At 32.0% G+C, this 12,057-nt stretch overlaps 1 protein-coding gene across 2 annotated transcripts in view; it reads right to left on the reverse strand.

The window, feature by feature from the left end:
- LOC106462793 (neural Wiskott-Aldrich syndrome protein-like) overlaps positions 1-12,057 on the reverse strand; it is a 43,265-nt gene that overhangs the window by 20,660 nt on the left and 10,548 nt on the right. For both annotated transcript variants that reach the window (XM_013922755.2, XM_022390138.1), the window contains 4 exons: positions 11,345-11,431; positions 6,354-6,453; positions 2,170-2,229; positions 147-261 (listed from right to left, as the gene is read on the reverse strand). In XM_013922755.2, the coding sequence (XP_013778209.1) occupies positions 147-261; positions 2,170-2,229; positions 6,354-6,453; positions 11,345-11,431 (362 nt within the window). The remainder of the gene's footprint in view (positions 1-146; positions 262-2,169; positions 2,230-6,353; positions 6,454-11,344; positions 11,432-12,057) is intronic.

Here is a 12,057-nt window from a genome sequence, read left to right on the forward strand (position 1 = left end):
TTGGTAGGGAGTCCAATTTGTTATTTACTTGCATGAAGTTGGTAGGGAGTCCAATTTGTTATTTACTTGCATGAAGTTGGTAGGGAGTCCAATTTGTTATTTACTTGCATGAAATTGGTAAGGAGTCCAATTTGTTATTTACTTACATGAAATTGGTAGGGAGTCCAATATCAGACTTTGTGATCTTAGATTTCCTTCCATTTTTTTTACCCTTTTTTGACTTTCCAGAAAATGCATCTGACTTTTCATATCCTTGTTGAACTACAAAGAAGAAAATGGATTGTAAATAGCGTACACTAATTTACGAAGTTCATTAAAATTTTGAAACAAGCCATTCTTTCTCGAGCTACTTAAAAAAACTTTCTCGGCTACAATGAAGATCAATTTAGGGTAAGTTAAGATCTGCACATTAGGCTTTTTTAATAAAATTTAAATTAAAAGTATTGTTATTATATAAATTCTACCACTGGTTTAAAAAGTTTTATTGAGACAATGTTTTCATCCATAGAGCAGAATGTCTTATATGTACGTGAGTGGCTGATGGAGCGAGTACTGCCGCTAGCTACATCACGATCCAAGTAAAGTACGTATTACAAGAGAAGTAATAACATTTTTTCTTCTCATTTTTGTACTTTCTTTATAATACATCCTGCTACTATAACAGCATACTGCACTGTATATTTTGTTAACCTCTTATCATCCATGGACATTTTTTTTTCTATTACCATAGCAATGCTTTGACAACAACAAACTAGACGTAAGGCACTTAAATGGGACGCGAGACATTTGGCGTAGATGTACAGGTGGAGATGATAAAGGGTTAATGAGTGAAATACAAGAAAAATGCCATAGACAGTGTAATGCACTTTAAAGCAGCACATGTAAGTACAACTAGACAGAATATCTTATGAAAAAAACCAGATTCTTATTAGCCTAACCAACTTTCCTTAATTGAGTGATATTTATAAAATACACACTATAATAACTGAGCATATATAAATATCCTTAAAATTGTGCCAATTAAAACTGTGTGATAAAAGGTTTGAAATAAGAGCTAGAGAGTAGGAATGAAAAGGCTTAATACAGGAACACTCAGCATTTTTAAGGTTAACTATACAAGTTTCAAGTTCTGTAACTATTGATCAAGTTGCAGACCTCTACGAACATGTCTAGTTTAGAATAACAAGAAGTTGCACAAATCTTTTCAGTGTAATGGTAACATATTAGAATGTTTGTTTTGGAAGTAGCCTGGTTGCAAGTTTAAGGTAATCGGGATTTATGGAGACTGGATCTGTAAGTTGCATTTGAATTACTAAAAGTTTGAAGAATAAAATCAATCAGATCAGAGTTTATAGAATATTGGCTTCATATTGAGATATTTAGTAAACATTTTTACTAGACTCTTTACAAAAAATGAAATTTAGATATTATAATCTAATCAATATTTTAGTTCATGTAAATATTACTGTACCAGACTCGCTAACAGTAAGGGGGTTTCACGTAAATACACTCTACTATGTGATGTGGGTTATCCAATCCATTTAAAACACCAGTATAAATATTTGCTGTTTTTACATACATATTCTCACAAATGTGTAAAACAACTAGCAAATAAGATCACGTTGTTACCAACTTTTCATGCAGGTAGCATATTCTTATTACTGTCTTAAAAAGATAACTTCTACCCCTGATAAGTAGCATAAAACAACCTTAACAATGTTAGGAAAACACAGAGGTTCGAGAAATCAATTTAATTGAAAAATACAATACTCTATAACCCAAACGCTTTGGAAAGGTGGTCCTTTCTTCTTCTTCGGGGGCAAACTAGGAATGACCGTGTAAAGCAAAATGTGAGATAAAGTGAAATTCAAGTGCCTTTATGCACGCTACCATGGAAATCTGGAAGTGTCTACAGTAGCTTTCAATGTATTATTATAAGTGTTGCTCATTTCTGGTGCAATGTTACCCGAAACAAAAATGGTGTAAAGAATTTAGAGATGTATTGTTTTAAAAAAGAAAAAATGGTCAAGAGAAACTATACTAAGTGTTAATAAAGTACAATAACAGTGAGGTATGAAGATTGATCAAACAAGCATATGCAGTTAAGAGAAACAAGTTAATCTGGTCATTCATGAAATCAAACTATAATTTTAAAAGTATACGTCTTACCTGTAAGTGTGATTCCCATCTGAGTAGGCTGAACTGCATTATTTTGTGCTCGTTTTCTTTCTGTAATTTACAGTAAAAGCAAACAAAAGTTTGTTAAAAACCCATTAAAATATTCTGATCATTGACATTTAAATTAATACATCTAATGGTTGGATACAGAAGTTTATCATTGTGGAATTAGCATACTTAAAACACGTTAATATCTTGCGTGGTACTATCTGTATATAAAATAAGGATAAAACTAATATCATTATACTTATACAGATTTAGTTTATTTTTCAATTTTCATTTATTTAAAGAAAAGTTTTTATAGTAATTGAATTAGCGGTAAATTCCATATAAATACACACAGTTTGTGTACTACGTAACAAAAAGTCCAAGCAGTAAATAGCTTAAAAGCTACACTGGAAGTCTGTGTCCAAAAACATTAATATTTCCGAATGACTAAACTGTAACTTGTAAAAGGCAAATTTACTTACAGTTAAATTTAACACTACTTCATGAGAGCATGCATTACTAATAGGGGTATGGTGATACAGTGATACGATATGAGCATCATATTGTGAAGCTGTAATACGATTGTATCAATACATTGTCTGATAGGATACGACTTATGTATCTTCACAAAATTTGGCAAGCTTTCAGTGAACATTACAAGTCTTTTGTACAGAAAAAATCAAAATTTCTAATAAAGTATTTTTTGTTAAAAATTAATGTTTTGATATATGGAGTCAAAGTAGTCACTGCTCCGAGTGTAAAGATTCAAAATACTTTTCTCCACCTAAAAATTAAAAAGTTTCTTTTTTGTAATCTCTAAAACCTTCGAAATAAATTTCCAAAGTTTTTTCAATAAATCTTCATATTTTATATGCTATATTCACTACCCTAATTTTATGTGAAGTCAGTCAATTTGACCAGGCTCGTAACCACCATAAAAGATACAAAATAAATCAAAATTATCCTTTTTTTCTTTCTAGAATTACTTCAGATTGTTGCAGGAAACTACATTTGTTTACCCTAAATAACTTAGTTATTAACATTATACATCTGTTCCTAATTAAATTTTGCCCCCCAGTGGCAGAGCGGTATGTCTGCGGACTTACAACGCTAGAATCCGGGTTTCGATACCCGTGGTGGGCACAGCACAGATGGCTCACTGTGTAGCTTTGTGCTTAATTACAAACAAACAAACTAATTAAATTTTATTATCAAGACTGTCAAACTTTGTAACAAACTGTTGATAAAACTTGTGTATCTAGATACGTATCGTATCAAGGCATCAATAGCTTGATACGTATCGTATTGACTACAATCGTATTGTATCAACCCTAATTACTAATATATGCCTGTGATACTTCCCATGGAAAAGCACATGCCACTTATGTGTTGTATGTTATCACACTGATAAATAATGGTTGGGATTTCAAATCAAAATTCCAGGGAGCAAATAACATTTGCTTAAATCAACAATGATAAACTTCATAACCTTGTAAGCTGCATGTGTTACTTCTGAATGATCAAAAAATACCTGACTGGTTTCCTAACAGTTTCACACACACACACACACTATAACACAATTACATGACAAAAATACCCGACTGGTTTCCTAACAGTTTCATACACACTATAACACAATTACATGACAAAAATACCTGACTGGTTTCCTAACAGTTTCATACACACTATAACACAATTACATGACAAAAATACCTGACTGGTTTCCCAACAGTTTCATACACACTATAACACAATTACATGACAAAAATACCCAACTGGTTTTCTAACAGTTTCATACACACTATAATACAACTACATGACAAAAATACCCGACTGGTTTCCTAACAGTTTCATACACACTATAACACAATTACATGACAAAAATACCCAACAGGTTTCCCAACAGTTTCATACACACTATAACACAATTACATGACAAAAATACCCAACTGGTTTTCCTAACAGTTTCATACACACTATAACACAATTACATGACAAAAATACCCGACTGGTTTTCTAACAGTTTCATACACACTATAATACAACTACATGACAAAAATACCCGACTGGTTTCCTAACAGTTTCATACACACTATAACACAATTACATGACAAAAATACCTGACTGGTTTCCTAACAGTTTCATACACACTATAACACAATTACATGACAAAAATACCCGACTGGTTTCCCAACCGGGTATTTTTGTCATGTAATTGTGTTATAGTGTGTATGAAACTACTGGTTTCCTAACAGTTTCATACACACTATAACACAATTACATGACAGTTTTATTTCTCACTAAACAAAGTTAACTCTGTGTGATACACACATATGGCACATTATTTTGTGAAATCACAGCATCAAAAGAAAGTAATTAAAATGCTTCTGAATGATTATTGACAGTATACCAACAATTCCTTGTGGTCATTTGATATAATCAGTTTCTTTGTAAAGTTACAGAAGACATTTTAAAAGCTGAATCTTGGAAAAATGACTTTTAATAAACAATAAAGGGTCTAGAATTTTTATTTATAATCTTTGACTTAATTTTTGACAGTTTTTGTAGCTTTTAATGCCAATATCTGATTGAAGTTAACAAATATTCTCTTGCATGTTTCAGTTTTTCTTTAGTGGTTATTTAAAATCAGTATCCTGTACTTAGGGCCATCAGCATTTGCAGGTATCAATCTGCAAATTAAATATAAACCGTCCGTGTATAACTCTGTGGGGGGAAGTGAGTAGTGGCACGACTCTAAACATTAACATACTTTCTTAGTGTACACAAACTCTTCAATAAACCGTCGGTGTATAACTCTGTGGGGGGAAGTGAGTATTTGAAGAGTTTGTGTACACTAAGAAAGTATGTTAATGTTTAGAGTCGTGCCCTCTACAAGAAACTAGGATCAAAGTGAATAAGCTAAAACATCGTCAGCAAAATTAATAAAAACAACAGATTTTAATCTCCATATTATCTGAAAGTGCATACACATACATTTTAAACTATAGATAAATAGAGCTTGGCAATTTAACCAATTAATTGAAATTAAAATTTAAGTGGTTAATCAACATTACTTTCTGGTTATTACTGCTTTCGGTTATTGCACCAACTGACTAACTGAAATTACAATTACACTGATTTTTACTAAACAATCAAAATTAATATTTCTGATTATTACTGTTTTTGCTTATTCCAACAATCAATTAATCAAAGTTATGATTAAATCACGTGTCACAAAAATAATCAATTAATCAAAACTAGAATTCCTAATTTTTCCAGCTATCCAAGTAAACCAAAATATTGCTATTATGTTTGTTTGTTGTTAAACACAAAGCTATGTAATGGGCTACCAGTGTTCTGCTCAATTTTAGCTTTATAAGTCAATTGTTTTACTACTGCAAATAAGTTTTAACTACTGACTAGCAGAAAGGCAACTGTCTGGCAGTATCTGCCACCATATTTTTTTTACCTCCTTGAACTGCTAATCACCCAGCCCTATAGATGAGATACGCCAAAAAATTGAAAGAAAAAAATCACAGTTGGAATCATATTATAACTTTCGTAAGTACAAAAGTGTCTTCATTTTTCAAATGTGCAATCTAATCAGCTTCAACAGCTCTTAGCCAATGTTACATCACTCTAAATTAACGGCTGTATTTTGAGTTAAAAGAATTCCTCTACAACTTTTCAAAGTCATTAAACAAAACGAAACATTCTAAGATCTAAAATAATGGATCTTAACTTGGAATGACTAACTTCTGTATAAACTTTTCAAATCAACCAATACGTTACTATTCAAGTATTTTGTTTAAATTGATAATGAACAAGAATTTATGCTTACCTCTATTAATGATCTTAATGATGTTTTACGTCTGAATAAGCACACAAAAAATCCCTTCAAATGCATTAACTTTTGGGTTATATTTCGGACTTACGTGACCACCGTGACTCACATTACTATCCTATTCCAAACTACCTTGAAGCATCACTAAATGAAGCAATATTGCTTTCTGCAATATGTGTAGAAATGTCATAGAGTTCTTTTTTTCTTGAAAAAGAATGCTTTAAACATTAAAATGGTTTGAAATGTAACTCTAAAATGAGTATTTTTTTGGTTTCAAATGAAATTTTCATCACCAAACATGTTTTTTTATTTACAAATGCTCAGAAAAAAAGTAAAAACATACCCAATCGTCGTTGCTGACGAGCCTGAATTTTTTCATCAACAACTTTTTTAAAAAAACTTGCTTCTGTTTCATCAGCAAAATTCAAACCAGCTTGACAACTCTATAAAAGTTTATGGTTTTGGGTAAGTTCCATAAAGATGCAAGGTTATTTTTTCTATATAATTATTATGGCTTAGAATAAAAATACTTTCACACGTTTTTCAAAACTACAAACATATGTAAGATGGTATCAAAGCTCCAAACAAAGATCACAAGTTCTACTAATATTATGTATATTCTTTCTGAATTTCTTAGGGGTGGAGGTGAATATAAAGTGTTTTAAGTTTGTGTCAGTTTAGGGAAGAACCATTCCAGATTCTTAGGGAGAATGTATTTTTAAGTAAAATACCAAAAAATTGTTATTCAGTCATTTTCGTGAAAACCTGAAAAATATTCACTTCTTTTTTTAAAAATTGTCTCTTGAAAGAATTACACAAACTTGACAAAAAGTAACAGGTATTAAAAAATAAGTAGAAAACTGACTAAGGCTCAATACTAGATGAAGGTTTACTACCAGATCATTTAAACTGATCACTTTCATATTCTGTTTCTAGGAATGTAAGCCTTTTTCCAGAACAAAACCGCTGGGTGTCGTCAGTTAACTATTTGTAATTTATTCCAGTCTGATTTCCATCAAAAATATAGGTTATAAATATAATATAATGAATTTCTGATGCCCTACACAAATGGGAAAAAAAATCAACACTTCACATTTACTGAATATTGTACTAATGTACTAACCAATATTCCCTCTAATTATTTTAATCCATGCGCGGAATGAATTTTTTCATGTGCACTAGTATTAAGGCAATGTGCAGATGTGTGCTACCACTTTTTTTTTGGGGGGGGGGGGTATTTTTAGACCATTGACCTTATTGGATCATTAGGCCACTTTGCAATGCTATTAGTTGGTTATTTGGGGTTTTGGTCTATTGACTGCCAGGGTCATTAAGCCGTCAATGTGTTGAGACTCCTCACCATTACCGAGGATGTGCGTGGCTGGAATAATGAAGTGTACAGAACTTGATTGGTTGTTGTGCGGCCGTGCAGCTTAGAGGGATCACTGATAGCAACCATTAGTTGACTTGTTCCATTCTGTAAAATTTACTATTTTCCTTACAAGAGAAAGTGGTATCTAAAACAGTTAAACATTTTATATATGACATCTATTCTTAGGACTACTTCTCCTCAGTTACTGATCTGGAATTTCAGTAAATAAGAAAACATTATGCACTAATTTTAGATGACACAGGAAGCTAATTTTGGATTTATCTTCTACACATACAGAAACAAGGTAGCAGTAGAAGCAAAAAATGGTCAATATTGGTCTATTAAGTAAAACTACCATTTTCTCACATAAAATTGCCAGTTGCTGGAGTAACTGGAAAGTGAACTTTCACATTAATAGTTGTCAAATTTTTCACTAGTTTTTATTCACACATTTCTAATCTGAAAATTACATTGCTTAAGCTGATCTTAAAAAAAAACAAGTTATTTAAATGCTAAAAACACAATATAGGCTATTCGAATAAATACGATCAGATCACGCTGTGTTGTTACAGCAATTAGGTAAGCTTGAAACAATTCCACAAGAAAAAGGCCATTATCTTCAAGCTTTTTAGAGAAAAAAGGAACTCGGGACAATTATTTGTTTTATTAAAAGATATATGAAAAGAGAACTAAGTAAACTACATTTATATATTGATGTAAATTTATATTGATGATATTATTATTATCATCACTACTTTTTTTTATTCCTTAAAGCATAGTTTAACCCCTTTCCATTTCTGTAGCAATGCTTTAAATCAACAAATCAGACATGAGGCACTTAAACGACACACAAGACATTTGAAGTAGATATACTGATAGAGATGATAAAGGGTTAAGTATGAACCATATAATAAATGTTACACGCAGTTAGTACTACTTTAATTTATTATTAACTATACTTATGCATAGCATACCACAATATAAACTTAAACTTAATACATAACATCAAAAATCGACAATACTTTGGAACATAGTTTTCACTAGAATTACTGGATGGTACCAACATTTTGTGAACAAGTCTATGCTAGGAATAGTCTGGCAACTTTCAGGATTTCTCAGTGATGTGGTTTTAAGATATAAAATAGATGCAGTCAGTACTGGAGTTTGTGTGGTTCGGTTTGTGGTCTCAGTAAATGAAGCAACTGTGAAGCAGAATACAGCAATTATTTCCTAAAAACCAAGAAACCAGGAGAAAAACTGAAGAATTTTGGTAGTAAATACTATGGGAATCTGTCAAAAGGATTCGGTTTGGGTGAGATGAGATAAATGATCAGCTGCTAAATTCAAAGCTCTTGGATCATGAAAGGCCAACAACCAGATGCTGTTATCTTGCTTAAAAGAGAAGCTCAAGAACAAAAAAGCAGAGTTCTTAAGATGGAGAATACCTCCCTGGAGATTGATGTAAGAAACAACAGTGGAATTGTCAAAGTAGATCAAAACAGGATGTCCAGAAAGCCATAAAAAAAAGATGGTGGCAGGCTCATTAGACTTCCCATATCTCAAAAAAACAAAAACACTGATGAGAAAAAAAACCATTCCACAGGAGACCATAACATCAAAAATGGTGAAAGTATCAAGACTTACACATTATTCTTGAACAGATATAAGTCCAGGCAGGATGGAAGAAGATGGATGCTCAGAGTTGAGAAAGACAGATGTTCATCAGGTTCATGTGGAAATGTTGAAACAACCATGACAGGGAAAGGCAGAGAGATGTAGGTAGAGAAATGAAAGAAGACAGCGATGGGGCTGTTGATCTGTCAGAATGTACTGATGTGGACACAAAGGAAATGTCCAGGTGAAGAAGAGTCACGAAAGAGGTACACATACCTATAAGAGAAGAAACCTTACAAGTAGGAAGAAAGGGAGACATGAGACCTTTATAAACTAAAACTTTCATATCTTAAAAATTTAAAGGAGAAAACATCAAACAAATGAGATGATAAAGGCTCTCAAATGGAGCAGAGACTGAGTGTGAGTCAATAATGAATTAGGAGCCTGACCAGCCAACCCACACGAGCAGACTCCCAAAGAAAAAGGAGGTTGTAGCAGATCATGCCTCCAAGGATAGAGCTAGGGTAAATGAGTGCATTCTCTGTATGAAAGCTTTCAGGATTTACTTCGAAATAGACAGGTGTGAGCTCTATAAGACAAAGAAATGCTCCCGAGAGAAAATTTAGCTGATCTCTCCAGACGGGGAAAAAAAAAAAAAATGGGCAACAGACAAGGAACTCCATAAAAACTTCTGCATGAAGGAAAGGTGCCAATTGGAGTTCCCTCAAATAGTCCAAGTCCAAAACATAAGTCACCACAATGAAGTCAATCCTAGTAACAAAGAAGCAAGTTAACTTGGCAATAGCTGAAGAAGAAAACAGGTCAGCATGAAGAACAGATTAGTAAAATCTTCCCCAGTAAATCTGCTGGGGTTGTAATGCACAGCCTTAGAAGGAAAATGTAAAGAGAAAGACAAGCTATGAAGGTGAGAAGATGAGTGGACTGAGGGTAAATGAGAATCAAAGTAAGAGAAGATAATTCCCAGGCTGAGAGATGAGATTCAATAGAAGGAGCACTAAAAGGAGAAAAAGAATTCCAACCATAAGCAGCAGAGAAGGAGTCATAAATTCAGGGAGAATGTGGTAAATGAAAAAAGAAGAATTCGCAATAGTGCAAAAATCTGGTGAGGGAAGAAGGGTTAAAAACGTCTTACAGAGTTGAGGTGCAAGCAAACACTCACCCAAGAACTAGTAAAGACAACTGGAGTAAGAGAAGAAATGTCACATAACTAAGTTGTCAGAACAGTGAAGGATAAAGGTAGGTATTATCTGATCCTCATTAGAAGAACCAGAAGCAAAGACAGGTTGTGGGAAGAGCTGATCAAAGTCATCCAAAGACAAGATAGGTTCAGCAATAGTTACAGAAGCAGGAAGCCATGAGTACTGGGATCCAGATGAAGAACGTAGGAAAGAACCATCCAAGAGATATACAATGGCGGTACTACTGCTCATCATCAGAGTAACTCCAGTCACATTTAAGGAAAATAAGACAACTTCTATGGAGGTAGCTTGGGAGGTTACGTAAACATGGGTATAAAATATTATATTCAACAACAACCATGAAAATGAATTCATGGAAGTATCAAAATTATCATTACTTCTACATTCTTATTTTTTCTCAGCAGGTCTAATATCATTTTGAAAGTTGCCAATAAACTTACATTACTATGTAAGAACCAGAAACATTACAAGAAATAAGATGTCAGCCAATTAATATGATAAACATTTGCTTTTAAAATATGCTCTCAATGGTATTTTATTTGGTAATTAGTACTGCTCTAAACTATTTAAAAAAAAACACATCAAATCTTTTATTTGAACGTTCACGTTTTTTGTAAGATAACAATTATCATAGTCAAATTAAGACTATCTTAGAAAAAAAACAAACTTTTCAGGCTTTCCTAAAAGACAAAATAGCATTAATTAAATAAATATTGGTAAATGAAAATATTTTTAAATATCTACATGATTCTATGCCATAAACTTTACTACAATGAGATACACAAATTAAAAGCAGAACTTAAATGAATTACAATAATGCAAGTTGAAACTTACTAAACTGTACAGTGTATAAAGAAAAAAGTGCCATTGAGATTAAATTTACAAAAGGAGTGTATAACACATCTATTACACAACATTTAAACATCACAAAAATTAGAACCAATTTCTATTTAAAGAACAAGAGCTTAGAACAACTAATATTAAAATTTATTTAATAAATGTATGGTAATAAAATTCTCACTCCATTTTAAACATATATACTTGTATATATGTACTACTCCAAAAAAAGTAAATCATGATCCTCATACATTTCAATAAAATATTATTATGCTACAATACGATACTTACATCAGCTTCAAAGGTGTGAAAAAAAGGCTTAGGTGACTTATAAACTATTTGTTGGTAAAGTTCTTGTTCCCAAACACCCTTCTTCTTCTAAGTGAATAAAAATTCAATGATATTATTATGCAGAGAACTTCTCAATGAAATTTCAACTGAATATGATCAATGAATATATACGTAACATGTCCCAAAATTACAAGGCTGTTTATAGGTTTTAAAGTTCTTGCTGATTTCATTTACACAACCATTGCATTTCTTTTAGATAATGTTATTTTTAACATGACAGTGGGTACGATAAATCTATAAACTAGCTTGCGTTCTGGACAAAGCTACAATGTTCTAAACCTCTTCAGGAATGCATACAAATTAGACTACATAAGGTTAACGAAGCAGATTACTGAAATTTAAAAAAAAACCTGAAATTACTTTTGCCAAAAGAATGAAAATTAGTAATTTATTTTAAATAATACAGGTGACCTTCCGCACAGTAAAATAACCAAAATATTATAATTATCACAAGCAATACCTTTACATGTACATTTATAAAATTAACCCAGTAATGCAGCTTTTTAGCCGTTTAATATTTTAAACGAGTCTGCCTTGGTTCAGAATTCTAGAGCATTATTTATATATATATATATATCACATTGTTTCACATAAACATACATAAAACATTCACATAATTATTTATATATATATATATATATATATATATATAC

Source organism: Limulus polyphemus, unplaced genomic scaffold (assembly GCF_000517525.1).
Source record: "Limulus polyphemus unplaced genomic scaffold, Limulus_polyphemus-2.1.2 Scaffold1254, whole genome shotgun sequence".
Taxonomy (NCBI): domain Eukaryota; kingdom Metazoa; phylum Arthropoda; class Merostomata; order Xiphosura; family Limulidae; genus Limulus; species Limulus polyphemus.